The sequence below is a fragment of the Petaurus breviceps genome, unplaced genomic scaffold (genome assembly GCF_028583685.1).
Source record: "Petaurus breviceps papuanus isolate PSGF00001 unplaced genomic scaffold, PetGlider_PUasm1.0 37, whole genome shotgun sequence".
Classification (NCBI taxonomy): domain Eukaryota; kingdom Metazoa; phylum Chordata; class Mammalia; order Diprotodontia; family Petauridae; genus Petaurus; species Petaurus breviceps.
The window spans coordinates 1,331,976-1,350,701 of NW_027186296.1; the positions used below are offsets into that span (position 1 = coordinate 1,331,976).

The window sequence follows — 18,726 nt, forward strand, 5'->3', positions numbered from 1 at the left end:
AGAGTAAAGTTTCCTTTACACAGTATGAATGTTAACTTAAGAAGAGGTAAAAGGTAACATAGGTGTGTCAAAGTCATTTTCATGGCAGTAACAGGAGGGAGGTTTCCAGTTTCATTTACTAGTGCCTAATTCAGACCATATTACATATTTGGAGGAGAAGGGCTATCTCTTTCTATGTCACAACTCAGAAACTAGGTTTGCTATACATTTCAACTGTTATCTACTCAATTAAAGCATGTAAGTACATTCCAACTTAAAATAGAACAAATTCAATCCAATTCAATAATACTTAGCATTCACCATGTGCAAATAAATAATGTTCTCTTCCTGAATGTTTATTTAATAGCAGACTTTTAGAGCTAGAAGAGACCTAAGGGATTATCTAATTCTACTCTGTGTTAGCACTGAGGAAACTGAGGTGCCAGAGAAGTTAAGTGATTTGCCCAAGGTCACAGAGCTAGTTAAGTGGAAGGGATGGAATGTGCTGTCTTTCTTAATTATGGTAAATTCTTCTGTAAGACTTTCAAAATTAAGGAAAAACAAAAATCCTGACACCCCAGTGGAGCTTCCCTAAAGATCTTTAGGGACAATCTCAGTGGATAGCCATCTGTTAGAAATTGTTTAGGTGACACTTGCCTGTAGGCAAGGGAATGGACTAGATAATCTTGCAAGGTCATTTCCATCCATGTGTTTCAATAATTCTCTCTCCAATTTAACCAAAATCAATATAGCTTTATTCATAGACACAACTGATGTTTAATTTTTAAATACAATAAAGGTCTTAGTTTATTTTTAAAACCCCATGACTACCTTTGGATGGGGAAAAAAATAGAAACTGCATGTGTATAAAGAACACTTTGAAACTTTAATTCCTTTGGCTTTTTAATTACCTACCCCCCTCTCCTCCAAATACCCAAAATACCCAAACCAATTACATACCAATTACACAATTTCTTTCTTTCTTTTTTTTTAAATATAGGGTTGATTTTGAGTCATGAGGACAAAACACATGTGAAATAAGTTAACATCTACTTAGAACTTCCAGAAGGACACAACAATTAAGAAAGCAGTGGTTTAGGGAAAAAAAAAATTGGGGGTGGTAGTGGTAGTGTGGCTATTTAAAAAGACTTGAGTTTAAGAAAGAAAGTCATCCTCATGGTAAAAGATTATATACTGAGTTTTAGTTCACAGTGGCAAAATGAGCAAAAGTCATGAGGATGAAAATTAAATTTGAAAATGCTTATCTAGAATTTTGTCAAAATATCTGTAAAATGGTATATCGAAGATGATTTATAATATATGGAAAGCAGCCAACACTGCATATTTATGAAAATGGAAGATTATCCACTTTCATGAATCACAATGCATCTTTTTTTTTCTATTCTAGAGTTATTTCTTTGTTATTCCCTCTGCAACCATTTTAATGTTTAATCCTAGAAGCATTTGGACTGGCCATGCCTTCCCACCTCCACACTTCCTAAAAGTAGACTTCACAGCTCTTTGTGCAAAACTTAGATTCGCATAATCACTAAGTCGAATTTTTGAACAGAAAGGGAACTTTGAGATCATCTAGTTTAACCTCATTTTGTAGATGAGAAAATAGGCCCAAGCCCATGGTACATATTTAATAAACGTATGCTGAATTGAACTGACAATGACCACAGGGCTAGTTAGTGTTCAAAAGCCCTCTAGGCAAGACTTAGTCTTGCCCTACTCCCATTTTATTGGTGTATCATGAACACTGAATCAACCCTTAGTCCATATCAAAGTCTTTTCTTCTGGTTGAGATGTAGTGGGACTTACACAAGGTTGACATAGTTTTAGGAGAGCCTGAGCAAGCAGTGATGAAGTAGGACTTACAGTGGACATCTACTAATATGAAACTAGTATATTAACATGGTAATGTACTAGGATCATATTTTATATTTAAACTTAATCTTATTATAAGAAAAACCACATTAATAATCAGATTTCTTAATTAACCAAACAGCATTTCAATGGTACAGGGCATTCCATTGGTGAAAGAATTCCTTCTTCCAATGCTGATGACAAGCTGTTCTGAAACTCATAGTCTTAATCCCTGGGAGAATTTAGAGTTCCAATGATTATTACTAGGTCCTAAAGCCAGAGTCATAGGTGGATCAGAACCTGTACCCAAGTTATTTCCTGAATCTGGAACGGGCTTCCTGTTCACTGTGCCAAGATGCCTTTCATTGAAATTATATTAACACTATAACATTTAAATTTATAGTGCTCACCAAATAAAATCACTTGCATCTATACAAAATGTATATATAGGCTCAAAACAGTAACTTTTGGAATCAAATATAAACTGCTTTGTTTAGTTTTTTAAAGGTCTTCAAACGTGGCCCCAACCTATCTTTCCAACCTCACTATATATTGTTTCCCTCCTGTACTCTGTAATCCAGTCAAAATGGCCTTCTCTCTTGTTCCTCCATCTTCCAGTTCCACACTTTTACAATGGCTCTCCCTTGTGCCTGAAATACACTGCCTCCTCACCTTCATTTTATAGAATTCCTTTCTTCCTTCAAGATATAGTTTTAAGCTACGTGAAGTCTTGCCTCGTTCCCTTTACTGTTAGTGTCCTTCCTATCTCTCCTGGTTAGATACGTCATTAGGGTAAGGATTAGAGTTGGAGTGGATGACTTTGTGTGTCTATAATCTCTCTCCCTCTCTCTGTCTCTCTCTCTTCTTCTCTCCCTCCCTATCCCTTTCCTTGCTCTATTCTATATTAGAATATAAGTTCTATGTGAGTAGAGATTATTTCATTTATTGTATTTTATTCTCAGCATCTGCAACATAGTAGGTAGTTTAATAAATGTTCAGTGATTGGTCCCTCACCTTTTGTCAATGTGACCCAATTAAGACGCGCAAAATATACTCTGAGTCAGATTGAAGATGTGTCATTCTAGAGTTTAACCCAGGCTGGTCACTAACACCAGTGCTAATGGTGATAGGCACCAATGTAAGAACTGGGTGAAGATAATACTCATGCTAAATCAACCTAATTTAATATGGTTACGGTAAGAAAAGCAAATGAATGGACAGTTATCAAAAAAGAAATGGAAAAAATGGTCAGGAACAAAGGTGGCATGTATGATTATATAAAAATAAAAGTGCACAAGAAAAACAATAATGTCACCTTAAAAAAATCAAAATGTTATTGCTGAACATAACAGATGAAAGCCTGACACAGAATTTATAGGAGTGGATAGAAAATTATAGGGGTAATTAATATCCAGTTCCCGAGGCATATAATAATATGTTAAAGAACATGTTTCCAAAACTCAACACTGGTTAATTTGGTAATCAGATTCCTTACATTTAGTTAGCATTACATACATACATACATACATACATACATACAATTTACTAGCCACAAGGCTTTTTACAGACCTTGTGGTCTTCTCAAATGGTGTATTTGAAATGAAGTCCTCCAATTCCATGAACAGACATTAGAAAACTGGGAAGCACAGTATCTGATAAAAGTCTAACTTCCAAGATTATATATAAGAAATAACAACAATAGTCATTTACTACAAATTGATAAATGACCAAAGGTTATAAACAGGCAGTTTTCAAGGGAAGAAATCCAAGCTATCATGAGCCATAGGAATAAAGTACTAATAGTCAAAGAAATGAAAATTAAAGTAACTGTGAAGTTTCACATCATACCTATCAAATTGGAAAATATGACAAAAATGGAAAACAATTGGTGGAGGTGCTTCAAGAAAATAGCTAACTTAACGCATTGTTGGTGGAACAGTTAATAGGCCTAAACATTCTGGAAAGTAATTGGGAACTGTGTGCAAAAAGTCATTAAATTTAACATAGCCCTTGACCCAGCAATAGCATTGTTAGGTCAATGTTCCAAAGAAATAAAAGAAAGACAAAAAGGATCTTGATGCGTAGAAACACACACACACACACACACATTTTTGTGGTTGGAAAAATTTTAAGAAACAGCAAAAACTAACAATTAAAGGGGCTTGCTGATTAATTGGGGAATGACTGAACAAATGCCAGTATATTAATATAGTACTATTCTGCTATAAGGATATGAAGAATGCAATGATTTCAGACAAGCCTGAGATGACTTGTATGAACTGATGCATAGTCAAGTAAGCAGAAAGAATACAAAACTGCAAAGCTAAGCAAATTTGAAAGACTGAAGAACTCTGATCACTTCAATGACCAATCATAATTCCAAAAAACAATTATTGAATCATGCTATTTCCTGATAGAGAGGTCTTAAGAAACATAATGACACATATATTTTTGGACATGGCCAATGAGAGAATTTATTTTGCTAGACTATGCATATTTGTTACAAGGCTTTTGTTTCTCCTTCCACCACCCTGCCCAATAGAGAGGGCAGTAGAAATGAGAGAAAATCAATGTTTCTTGTTTGAAAAAAAAAAAGGAAAATAATAATTATATTATGAAAGCAAAACAAGGCACTGTAACAGGACCCTAGCATAGAATATAGGAGATATATACATACAATTCATAAAATTGTATACATAGATTAAAAAACACTTTGAAAAATATTCCACCCCAGTAACAATCTAAGAATTATAAATTAAAAGAAATTATGAAGTACTACCAAATATATCAAATTGGCAGATAAATAAATATGACATAAAAAAACCCTATGTATTGTTAATGGCATTGTAAATTCATGTATTTGGGGGGAGAAAGCCACTAAGAAACAAAAGAATAATAAAATTTACTACACCTTTGACCTAGGAATCCTGGTATCATTACCTTTCTTAGTAGTATTTTACTTATGAACTAATAAATAAAGAATAACAGCCTGGTATCTGTTAATAGTAATTGTCTGGGGTACAGTGGAAAGTCCATTAGTTTTGAGTTAGAGAACTTTGAGTCAGAACTGCAGTTCTGACATTTACTATTACATAATCATATGTTTTATTTCTAGTCTCTCCTTTTCTACTGCTAACATCTGCATGTGTGTGACCCTAGGCAAATAATTCCATTTCTTTGAGCCTCAGTTTCTTCATGTGCAAAATAAGGGGGTTGGATTTGATGGTCTCTCAGGTCTTTTCCAGCTCTAGATCTATGGTCCTATGTATTTTTCCCCCTTGTTTCCTCCCACAATGTGAAAACAGTATTGACACAATATTCCATTAGAGCACAAGTCTTCAAATGGTCAACACAGCAACTGATCACTGGGAAGACATTGTCACAGATGCCAGCCCTTACAGATATTCCCCCCTCCCTAACTCTATTCCAGCCCTGCACTGATTTGAAAACTTTCTGGAGATAAAAAGTAACTGTCTTCCACAAAAAGGTTGGCCATCTCAGTATTAGAGCAATCGCGATCACATAAGTAGCTTATAGTGCCCCTGCTGATGGAGGGTTCTGGGCTGTTTTATGATTCTGGCCTTAAGTCAAGGCAAACATACAAGCAGGAACAACAGCAACTTAGAAGAGACCTAACTCAAAGAGTGACTGGAAGGATAACTTGTACTCTCTCTTTAAATCTTTGTAGCACCTAGCCTGGGTCAGGATGCTTAAGCCATCAACTACCTATGTCTTTCAGGTCTCAAGAAAAGGGCATATTTAAGGATCAGTACCATAGTCCCTCGACATTCCTGCTCCCATATGAAGGAGGAGAATTGGCCCATTTTAAAAAAATACTATAATAATTACGATGAGAATCACATCTTATTTTTAACCTTCAGAAAGGGTAGAATTTAAATAACAGCTAATGCCTCATGGAATAACCATCTTTCTCAATTCACTTCAGCCTATATAATCATATGTTTTATTTCTAGTGTCTCCTTTTCTACTGCTAACATCTGCATGTAAACAGGATTTTTGTATTCTAAATCTCATCTGCTCCTGCTGCCTATTCTTCACCTGAAGTCATAATCCTCTGTTTGTCACATCATAATCACTTCCCCAGCAGAGGATTGTTGCTTCAGGTAGGGAATAAAGCAGCAGGAGCAGATGAACTCTTAGGAAACAAAGATCCCAATTTCTTACAGCAAGGGACATCCTTCACTAAGCCTATTCAGTTTTATATATTATACCTTCCTGGAGTCCCATAGAGTATTTACATGAGAGCTGGAAAAGGACCCATGTAAAATATGCTGGTTTGACATGAGGCATGACCAAACATGGGGGGGGGGGGAGATAAAGCAAATGCTTCTAAGGTGTCACTCAAAGTAATTGTCAGCTGCTCCCAACAGGGTAACATTCATTGGAAAGAGAAAAAATATACTTTTTTTTCTAGTGCACCCTTATTAAGGCAGCCAAACTTAACAAGAATGTGTACCAGCTACTAGCCTTGGTGCTACCTAATGAAAGCTTTTCCCACCTGGAAGTCTGCCAATTCATGGAAGGTGAGGGAAAAGCAATGGTTTATCTTCTTTGTCAGAAATGTCTTTTTCTTTTCTTAGTTTCTCCAGCCATATATGTACTCTTGTCCTGTTCTTATTTCTCAGGTCCTTTCTTCTTTGCTTTCTTGTCCAAAGCTCTCACAAGCCAAAGTGAAGAAAGCCAAGGAAACAGTCTCATTATTCATTTAGTACATAAATTATGATCATTTCTATTGGGAGAACAAAACCTATTTTCCACATCTACAAATTGGAAGTGGGATGGATTATTGCAGTGTTTAACTATTTCACATGGGTCCTATGAGGAGGACCATGATACCTAATGGTCAATGGAAAGTATGTGGAGAATATTACTTGCCGCAGAGCAAAGATGTTATATAAATTCAATGCTAGACTCAAGATTCTTCACATTACTGGCAAAATGAACTCTGGATAGCTGGCAGGCAGACATATCTAGATTTATCATCCACTGATATTATACCTGGTCAGCTTGTGATTGGTTAGCTTAGTTAGTTAGAATATAATGAGAATGAGATCATCTTGAAAACCCATGTCATTTGGTGACAAAGGAGAACTTGGTGAGAAAATCTGAATGGGTTAACACAAGTCCATTAACACTCCTAGAAAAGTCATATGGTATGACCCATATATATTAATTCAAGTGTGAAGGAGAATTATTGACTGTTAACATTTGAACTAATTGCTTGGGTATAATGGTTTGTGTAAAAACAGGTGCATAATAACTGTCACAAATTTATAGATTTCCTTTCCTCCAAGGAACTCAAAGAACTTTTCTTTTAAACTCATTGATATTCATAAATAGCTAAAGTCCTTTAGTTCCCATGGGATTTAAAATGTGCTAGAATTCCAGATTCCATTTTAGGAAGTAAAATTCAAATTAGCTATGTTGCTAAGAAAGAAAAGCTACCAATATCAAGGGTCAGGGTCATGTCCTCTTTTTAACAATGGTAAAAAATAATCCTTGGCAAAATAACTTTTTATTGAAATTTAACCACAATTAGGACAGAAAATACTGTTCTTTTAAAAGTGGGTGAAAGGGGAGGCTTTTTTGGTGACAAAAAGGAAAAAATGGGCATTACATTGGAAAAGTCAGTGATAAGATGGGTTGGGTTGACAGTTAAGGAAGAGAAACCGATGGGAAAAGTTATGATTCTTAGTATTTGAAAGGCTAGTATATAAGCCATGAATAATGAGGGGATGGGATGTTCATCACTGGAAATCACTTGGGATTAGAAACCCCAAATGAGGCATTTTATGTCTGATCACAAGAGAATCTGAAGGAAAACAAATATGTTTGGTACAGCTCTGTTATAAGATTCAAAGTGTACATGTGTAAATAAAGAAGATTAGATGCAAGTGTCTACTTATTTACCAGTATTTTACCATTTGGATTTTAAATGATGCACTATCTAAATTTGCCTGGCATAGTACTTTAGGCTCAATTAATCATTGTGAAGGGACATTTGTAAGCTGAAAGGATGACTACACCATAACAATATTTCATACTAGGCACTGCATTTTCATGTTTTAATCTTAAGTAAACACGTGTTAATTCAGTACTATGGCAAAATACTTAAAATGCATAGAATAAATTAACCACCTTCTTTACATGCTGATGAGGTACCTAGCTTTACTATTACTAAATATGGGAACAAAAAGAACACAGTGAAACTTCTTATAGTTAATTGATTTTTAAGGTTAAGTAAAGGTTATCATCTTTGGGCATGATTAAATAAAATAATTAAGTCTAGTTCCCATATTACAGATTGTTGAATGAGTACTAAAAAAAAAAAGAAAAAAAGAATTATAGTTAAAAAGTTACTCCTGAATCAACATGACTGACTCTATCTCCTCTTCTTCCAGTCCTACACATCATCCCACCCCCACAATAACTAGGTATCCTATGGTTCATCCCCATAGGTCTGCAGAGAGCATAGGCCAGCCTACCTTCTATACACATCTAGGGTTGTCCTTGAATACCTTTCTAGAAGCAGATCTTCTCATGTTATGTTGGAAAAGATTTCATTACATAATAAGAACATAAGTTCTTACATAAACTAAAAACTCAAAAAATTTTGTTTTCTCTATAACAGTGAACTATTCCACGTACCATGCTATCTGCACTCCTTCTTTGTCTACCTACCTATGTGTCTATCTCTGTGGTCTCCTTACCACCTTACTCTCTAAAACAAACATATTTATATTTTAAAAATTCATAATAGGTGTTAGCCTGTCAGCTAAAATGTGTTATCATCTCTGTTAGGAATGCAAGATTGCTGCCATGTTAATAACAAAATCTAACAAGAATAATAACTGACTACCACCACAACAAAAATCAACTGGAACTAAGCACCAGCAATAATAACAATAATATATAACACGTAACTTACAATCACAAAAGTTTCAAAGGGATAAAGGTAGTAGCTGAACCCAGAGCCTCTTATGGTAAAATCAGTGCTAGGCATCACAGCATCCTTTCATTTCAGCCAAATTATCGTTTCTAAAATGCTTCCCAGTTTCAAATGCTAGGCATTTACCTTCCTCCTTCTTGGACACTGGAATTACAGGTAAAAGAATGGAGGATTTTTTTGGGGGTGGGGGGTTCTAAAAGTTAGTGATTTAAAAGGACATTAGGTAGGTCTGGGAAAAACAGGGAGGGATAAAGTGACTACTCTCAATTGTCCCCTTCTCATTCTGTTTCTTCACAATACCCTTTTACCTCTCGTCCTGTTAAATCTTTATGGACTAGCACTTTGGGTTTTTTATTTTCTACCATGCTGTTCTAACTTGATCCCCACATCTATCTTTTATTAGGTGTGCTCTGTAAAGCATCGTCCCTACTCTGGCATAGGCAGAATCACAGCCTATATTAACCAAACATTTGGTATCACAACAATTTTTTTCATTTTTTCCTGCTAGAAAAAGAGGACAGACAATGTTGATATGAGAGAGGGAATGTGGATAAGAGGACTTAATGACTTATAGAAAAATGCACAACAAATATACATGGAAATTGATGAAGCCTCACCTCTAAAACAGTCATTTATGACAAGATGGAACACCAACAATATAAAAACCCACCAAGTATGTGTTTGTCAAAGGTCATCATTGCGCGATGGAAATATTGGGCTACTTCTCTAGTTCTTATATCCCTGGCCCACAATCATGCATAAAGATCAAAGGAATCTTTCTAGGGTCCCTAGAAATATTCATGTCAGTGAGTTACAGGTGCAAATTTTCTTTTGGATGCTTCAACCACTCTCAGTGTTGGTTTTAAACCTCCAGGCTGGCTCCTTCATAGCCTTATTTACTCATAGCTTTTCTCAGTGGCCTATGACTGGCACACTCTATTCAAGAGATACAAATGAGCTAAGACCTCTGGTGCAAGGTTAGACCCAGAATTATGCCGTCTGCCCACCTGCCTGGAGAGAGCTTCTGTTGATGACCGGGGAAGATCTGACTAAGATGCACAGCCTAGGAGACAGGCAGAAGACATGGGTCTGAGGCACTGGACCCAACTCATTTCTCTAAAGCAACTAAGAGACAAGAGAGATAGAGTAGTGGATTTGAAGTAAAAAGATTAGAGTTGAAATCTTGCCTCAGTCACTTAATAGCTATGTGATCCCCTATGTTAATTATTTAATATCAATCTGTTTCTGCATCTGTAAAATGGAGATCATAATAGCACCTACCACTCAGGGTTGTGAGGAGCAAATGAGAGGATATATTTAGAGTGCTTTCAAAAATTTCTATGTAAAAGTTCTATCTATTATTTTAAAGGATAGGATAGTATGATGATTGTAACCAAAGTGGCTAGGGAATTAGTTCAAGAGATTAGCCAGGTGATGATGTAATATAATACACCTAGCATTTATAAAGCGCTTTAAAGCTTGCAAAGCTTTATTAGGTCACCTGAACCTCAAAACAACCCAGTGAGGTAGATGCTATTACTAAAAACTTCATCTTTCAGATGAAGAAACTAAGGCTGAGAGAGGTTAAGTGACTTTTGGCTCAAGGTCCCACAGTTTAAGTGTCTGAGGCAAAATTAGAACTCACATCTTCTAGACTCCAAGTCCATCACTAATTACTAAAGTAATCAGTAGCCTAATTACTAATGGCCTGATAGTGACTATTTCCCTATTACCTGCTTTCTGACTCGAAGTCAATCCATCTTCTAACCCCAATGTTCCATTTTCTATCTGACCCCTATCTGAAAACTGAAATGAGATGCTGCTTGAAGTTCCTGTTCCATGGCTCACCAATGTTATTCTCTAGGCAGGGATGCTTCCTGGGACAATTCCTGAAACTCCACGAATGCAAGACCTGTCCTATCTTATTCTGATAGACATAACCTAAAACAATTCTTTGGACTTCTTCCATTTATTGTAGGGTTTTTTTTTTTTACTTTGTGGCTACTTTCCTCTTTGTATGCTTTGATGTTTGATTTTTCCTTCCCATGTGAGATATCTTATTGCTTTTATTTATTGAAATTTATTGCACTGACTTAAGACCATTTCCCTAATTCATCAACATCACAGTGTATTTTAATCTTAGCCAAACTACTGTGTCTAAAATGCCTTCTAGCTTCAAATCATCTGTAATCTGATAACATTCTTAACTCCTTCATCCAACTCATTAATAAAAATATTGAGAATTGAATACAAAAAGGCCCCCTGCAGGACCTTTTCTCAACTTGGCACGGGACCATTAATAATTGCTCTATATTTGATTTTTCTTCACCAATTCTTTGTCCACTTGATACAAAGCCAATATAATCCAAAGTGCTTTGATTTCCTCTTAAGGCTACAATGCAGAGTTCCCTTAAATATCTAAATTAAATAGAAATAATCATGTGATGCTGTGCTTAGGATTTTAAACAAACTGAGAGCTTCTCTTCTCCCTGCTACCTTACCCAGTACATCAAGAATGGTCATTTACCATTTTCCAAATCCAAATTGTTTTTAATCAGTTATCACCCTTTTCCAATCCTCTGTAGAAAAGCTATAATATAACTTTTCTTTAAGTGGGAGTTAACTTCTGATACTGAATAAATATCCAAAGGAAAAATAGATGGTAATACTTATAAACACACAAACACCCATCATTTATTCAATTTTATTTGAATCTGAAACAAGAATAATTTTTTTAAATCAATAAAAAACATCTTAATGATTCTTTTACTTCCAGACCAAAAAAATTCTCAATGGATCTAGGTAATTAATAAAAATCAGAAAAAAACATAACTTAATGTGAATTTTTCTAGCCAAATATTTTTAATACATATTTCTTCGGTTTCCTTCTAACTCTCATAATGCCTAGGTTATAGTTAATATCTCACAACACCAAAAGTAATACTGCAACAGATATTAAAGCATTTTTTCAGATACTTATTCTATAAAATATTAATTGTAAGTCTCTGCATGTGCTGTATATATAGAGGATTAGGTAACTGAGTTCCTGCTCAGTTCTAAATCAATAAAAGATAACATGCACACCATCAATCATCCTTTACTCTTCCTTTAGTACATAATACAGTGCAATTTGGAGTTTGTGTGTGTGTGTATGTGTGTGTATATGTTTTTAAGCATTCACTAAGATATATGAAGCCAAAGAAGATGTGTTGTTCTATCAGTACTTACCTAGAAAGGACAGGTTTCTCTCTAGAAGCAAGTCTCTCAGCAGGACTTCATGTTCATGCCCGATGGCGCTAGATAGTTTTAGTTAAAGTGGGTAACAAGGTTGTCATTAGGAAAAAAAAATGGCAGCAACACAAATAACAGATCCATTCAAGAGAGTGAAATGGTGATTGCCCTGTTCACACACTATTGTTTGGGAATAAGATACTCTGGATTATAGAATTGCATAAGAAACTGAAGTTCCCATATTTGAATAACAAAAATTTGCTGTAATCATTAAATATATGGATAGAAACAGGAGGTGTGATTTCACTGATATAGGGAATTCCTATATGGAGAGAGAGAAAGTATCCATTGAGGGATTAGTATCTGTCAGGAATTGAGCTAAGTATTGGAGACAATACAAACTAAAAAGACAGTCTTACCTCTCAAACAGCTTACATTCTAATAAGAAAAATCCCTCTGTCCATGTAGGTTGGCACCATCTCTGCAACTTATATAGTATTAGGGAGTTATCTAGGGCACTGAGAAGGTAAGTGATTTGCTCATATTCTCATGGCCAATACATGTCAGAGGTGGGACTTAGGTCAGCTCTGCCTGGCTCTGAGGCCAGTTTTCCATTTACAATATTATGCTGCTTCTCTTTAAGAATAAATAATTTAAAAAACTATATAGACATATATTACATATAATTTAAATTGACATAAAGGTAACTTGGCCTTTTTTTCTGGTGATTCAGGGTAATCACTGTAAACATCCATCCTTATACTATGCTGAAATATAGACAGCAGTTCTATAACTGCTTTTGAGTTTTTCTGTCTCCTTCCTTGCGGTCAGGCACAGGCATAGGAAAAGCAACAATAATCAACACCTGTTGCTTAAGAGTATCTTCCATCCTTCTCTTTCAGGGTGCCCCTTCCATAGACTGTGGTCTAGGAAGCAAAATGACTAGGCTTGTTAATAATTATATTTAAACAGTAATACAAACAGTAAATAGAATAAATAATAAATATAATAAATAAATAATAGTCAATAAAGATCTGAGTGGGCACTTAAGGGACTGGATTTAGCACAGCAACTCTAGAAGAGCTATTTCTGATTCCCTGGGATCTTTTCTACTTCCAGATTTTCAGTTGTGTTTGCTGAGGTTGCCTTAGAAACCCAACCTCTGTATAAATGGGCTATTAGTATATTCACACACATGAAAGAGTCGAGGTTACATTTATATGGCACTTTAAGGTTTCGAAATGTTTTACTCTCAACAACCCTATGAGATAGGTAGGTAATGGGAGCATTGATATTCCCATTCTACAGGTGAAGATTTAGGCTCAAAGACAATGAAGTTACTCGATCAATGCCAGAAAGCCAGTAATTGTCAGAGCTAGAAATTAAACCCAATTTCCATGTCGCTGGGTCCAAGGGCTCTTTCAGCTAACGTTACACTACTGCCCTTTCCCTAGTTTCTTAACTAGTTCAGACAAAATCATTTGTTATCAGTTTTCCAGATAATTACATAAATTCCTCATTTCACCTTGATAACATTGGCCTGGCCTGAATCATAACTTACACTATGGTTTACTGTGGGTTCTTTGAGCCTAATTATATACATCTTAAGACTTCAACTTAGATGAAACATAGAGATTATTTTTGGGCAGTGACTATAGGATTCTTTTGTTCTTTATCAACAAGTATAAGTCAGAGCATTGAACTTGGACTCCAAAGGCCTGGGTAGGTTGGAGTCCCTGTTGGCTCTTGTCTTAACCTCCATACAACAGGCAAGTCATGTAACTTCTCTGATCTCTGGATTTGTAAAATTGGGGATGGGAGGGGGGAAGCGTGTGCACAATAACCTCAGAGGGTTGTTCTGAGGAAAAGCCTTTGTAAAGTATGAAACATTAAGATTTTATCATTGTTTAAAAAAACAACTTACAATTTATAGGATATTGACACATGTTACTTATCAGAGAAAGTTGTAAGAGACTATAGGGACTATTACCTCCTTTGATGTTTTCTTTTCTTTCTTTGGGTCCCCTTAAATGTAGAGTTTCTCATTTTTAATTTCTAATATCAATATTTTCCCCAATGCTTTCTTTTTGAAAAAAAAAATGACAAAATGTTCTTGCTTTTGTAGAATTCATTGAAGTAATTTGATTAATACCACTCAAGGGTATCTGATTACTTGGGGCATCCCACATTTGAGACCTAAATTATTTACTTCTATCCCACATAAAATATGCTCTCACTTTTATGGCTGTAAATTATTTACATCCAAAATGTTGAATCATGAAACTGAGGTTAATGATGGTACAGAAATGAAACCCACAGCATTTTAAGCTTCCGGCATTATTATCGGTGTCCAGAAGTTACTTTGGAAAGCTGAAGTAGAGAGTTTCCTACTCATTCTATGTCTGTAAAGAGTGGAAGGAAAAGAAGACAATATATAGGGTGGAAAAGGGGCGGGGGGAAGAGCAATAATGATTGATACTTTTTTGTTCTCGTGTTTCCTATTTAGCAAATAATCAATTTATCCTTTTTATTCTACATAGAAAATTATGGCTGCAACATTTTTGTAATGGAATAAAAAGGCTTTTTATCTATCATGTTAACTCAACGTGTGCTTTTTCTTTTTGTGAACTGCTATAGTTTGCTGAATATGAGCAATGTAAATATCACAGAACCGAGAGAATGGTATATGAACACCATGTTTACTGTCATGAGAAAATAGTAATTCTATTCAGAGGGAAATAAAATATTTCATGAAAACTCATAACCTGTGTTTCTTGGTGATCAGCTAAGGTCACTGATGCAAGATCACAGAATAGTACAGCTGCAAGAGATCTTAAAGGCCACCTAGTCCACTTATTCTCCACCCTACCTCCAAATTTTCATTTTATAAATGAGAAAATTGAGGTCTAGCGAGGTAAAGTGACTTGTCCAAGATCATACAAACAGTAAATATCAGAAATGGAACTTATATTTGTATTTTTTTTGGGGGGGGGGAGGAAGAGGAGAACAATCTGTGCTTATATCCATATAGAAACTTTTGCTATGGAAACTCTTTCTACCAATAAGATTGCTAATTCATCTGTAACTTACAGTCTTAGAGAAAGGGCATCAAATATGCTGTTCAGTGACCTGCCTATGGTCACAGAGAAAGAATAAGTCAGAGTTTAGACTTGAATACTGGTCTTCTTGACTTTGATTCCAAGACTAGTCCTTTATACACTACTCTATGGTGCCTCAAAGAATGTAAAACTACACCCCCCTCCCCTGCACAAATCTGCAATATCTCTGCAAAAAGAAAACCCTAGAATGTAACATCCATTCTATCATATTTAGCATGCTAAAAATAATAGCTAATTTAAACTTTGGGGAAAAATCTATTCCTTTATGATATTTTACTTGCTATAAATTTACATAAAGTGCAAGAACTGGAAAATAAAGCTTGTAAAAACCAGTAATTTTACTAGCAACAGTCATCATGGAACTGCAAAAAACATAATCTAGTGAAATCCATTTACATACATCTATCATTGTCTTTATCAATTGAAATCATGTCCTACATTAAACTCTACTGGCAATAACAGAGCCAAAAAGGGAAATTGAATGATAGCAAAAATGTAAGGAAAATACTGCAAACAGAATTTATAATGCACCATAAGCAGAAACACTTAGACTTAGTCTATAATAATACCTATTATTGATGTATGGCAGTGACCATGGGGCAAAACTTGTAAATAACCTCACAAGCCATTTTGTACTCCAGCAGTACAGCAATCTAGTTTCCCGTAAGCATCTGAACTATTACTGAAAAATAGCCTCCTGGCATTTACAAAGAGGTTGACTTCATACTTTAGTCCATGCATTTATAATTAGAGAGTTATATTTAAAATCAATATGCAATCCTTCAGAAGACATTATGCTTTTAAAACCTTAACTTTAAATTGATTTTTAACTATTTTATGTGCTTTAAAATTAACATCTAATTCAGCACCAGATACTCTGAGACAACATTAGTTGTAATACAAATGTGCTGAACATGAGGTTGGCAAACTTTTAAGATTTCCAGCACTCTCATTAATTTGATGACAGGGATAGAGATGTCTTCTCTCTTTGGTTTAATGGAAAGATGTGTTGAGGCTAATTCTGTGTTTTTATTAATTCTCAAATGATTTGGAGGAAACAGATTTTGGTTACATGTAATTACACAACAGAACAGGCATTAAATATCTTAGAGCCCTCCTTTAAAGACAAAAAAAATCAAAGTTAACTTTATATTTGAAGGATAAAGAGAGAAAAATATATGAATTCTTTCAAGCAGTATCTATAAAACAACAGATATTTTTGAAGAAGTTACAAGTCTGTGCATTGTTGTAGTTTTCTAAGGGTGCAGGGGGGGAAAATTAGTTTGTGTTTAATGAGACTTGATGAAAGGCTTCTAGAGGAATGCCTCCCAACTAGCTATCAATGAGACTTTGGTCTTGGTCAGGTGACTTATTTTTAGTTTCATCTACATTGACTAAAAACATGAAAGGGGAAAAAATCAGCATCTGGAAATTAAACTGAATGTGAAAGTTTGGACAATGACTTCATATCATTTTTTAAGCCTTAATATAAAAAAAGGCTTTGTCTCCTGGAGTGCCAGTCTTAGAATCAGCAAGACCCGAATTCAAGTTCTCTTTCTGATACGTTAGTTGTTTAACCATAGGCAAGTCACTCAAACTGCTTTAGTGGACCAGGCAACTCTATATAAGACAATATTACAGATGAGTTATGACTCTGCAATGGTGGAAGGAGAATCTAATGTTGAAAAAGACACAATTCTAGACCACTCTTTTCCTTACCCTTTCCCTTACTCTCTCCCTACAAAGAAGCCATTTGAAAATGTTTTCAAAATATTTACTGGATTCATGATCTCTTGTCATAATTTTTAGTAAAGTTAGTTTAAAAAGTGTTATTTACATTTAACTCTTTAAATCATTTCAGCATCTTTGATTTGTAACTAGTGATTCTTTTTTATAACAGTAAGTAGGAATAATGTCATAGCCTAAAATTCAGCACAGGGTTGAGAAGGTGGAAGAGGAAGAGAGTTTAAAGAACTTCAATGTTATTTCCAGATTTTAATCAGTCATTTAAGCAATAAGACTCTTCTTTCCTTTAAAAGGTAGTAGTCCCTGATATCTTAATTGAATCCACCACCTTTAAACTCAGACTAGAAAGTTATTCCAATGAATGTGATCCTGTTTCACCCAATTTAAATGGAGCTTTATTACATTAAAAAAAAATCCTTGGAAACAGTCGAATACAATCCAGGACAGTAGGTTAACTGCCTAATGGCTCTGTACCTTTTATCTCATCAGAAACCAAGCAGTTTAAAAGAAATGTGAATATCCAACTCTTGAACTGACACCTTCCCTTGGCCTCTCAGGTTTTTCTTAAGCAGGAGGAGAGAGAGGTCTGCTGTGACCCTCCCGCTGATTGAATGTACAATAGAAGAGCAGGAAATGTGTTTTGTGAAGCAGAACTTTATGTCAGGTTAAAGCGAGACACGTCTCCTCTGCAGAGAGTGAGTTTGCCGATTGTGCACCTAACAGTTTATGGGAAAGGATACTGTTTGATGCAGCCTACCAGTGGTCCATAACAGCAGTCATTCACGATACACTGCCAACAAATAAGAGAAGAGGAGTGGAGTTGGGCAACAGTACATACTATTACAGATGAGCAGTGGCCTAAAAACAGTAATTACTTTTCTTTAAAAAAAAAAAAAAGAAAAAGAAGAAAGACTATCAAGGGGCTGGTTTTTTTCTGATTTAATCAGAGAAAACAAAAATTGCATGCTTTTTATTCACTATAAAAGCAAAGCTATTAAAAACTGAAATGCTCTTCTCGCAAATATTGCCTTGCCATTTATGGTGCACCCTGACCTCAGTGATAGTTTATGATGACAGTAATTAAATGAGGTTTAAAATCCTTTACTCTGCTAGGCAGATAACAGCATCGCCACTGAGAATAGACAGCTGTGATTAATACCTGATAGACCTGATTTGCTAGAACTCCATCTGGAATCTGAGAAGGGTCCCGCAGCATACTATTTATAACGGACTTGGAGGCTGTAGAAGAAAAGGAAGAATGGTTAGCAGACAATCGACATAATTCTAAATGCAGTGCAAGATGTGAGGCATAGTTGGAGAAAGAAAACAACACCAGTACTAATCATAGATCTTTTTCGGAAAAAAAAAATATTATTTTTGGGTAGGGAAATAATGAGATTATTTTGCCAAGTTTACAAGCCACATTACCAGATTTCAATGACGACCGATTTCTTCTGATCCAGTAACAAAGGTAAATTAACAGGTACAGACCCTATGTATATGCCTCCTTCCTGATAAATTAGGATTGAAATTCTCCACTTGAAAGAAAAGAAAATATTTAACTTTTCATTACAGGTGGACAATGTGTGAAACATACATATGCGGATGGCTTACTAAAGATAGGTTGAATTTAAAGAAAATTTTTGTCAATAAAAGTATTCTAATCCAAGGAAGCACCATTGTAGTGTGATGTACTGGACAGAGCATAGGATTTGGGGTCAAGAAGGCTTGGGTTTTAAGCCTGTCTCAGATACTGATTAGTTCTGACCTTCTGGACAAGTCACTTCACTTCTCTGGGACTTGGTCTGTTCA

General features: G+C 35.3%; 1 protein-coding gene across 7 annotated transcripts in view; it reads right to left on the minus strand.

Annotated features, from left to right (window-relative positions):
• Window positions 1–18,726, minus strand: part of CDIN1 (CDAN1 interacting nuclease 1) — a 274,152-nt gene that overhangs the window by 116,236 nt on the left and 139,190 nt on the right. For all 7 annotated transcript variants that reach the window (XM_069097634.1, XM_069097637.1, XM_069097632.1 and 4 more), the window contains 3 exons: window positions 18,074–18,153; window positions 17,655–17,704; window positions 12,047–12,114 (listed from right to left, as the gene is read on the minus strand). In XM_069097634.1, the coding sequence (XP_068953735.1) occupies window positions 12,047–12,114; window positions 17,655–17,704; window positions 18,074–18,153 (198 nt within the window). The remainder of the gene's footprint in view (window positions 1–12,046; window positions 12,115–17,654; window positions 17,705–18,073; window positions 18,154–18,726) is intronic.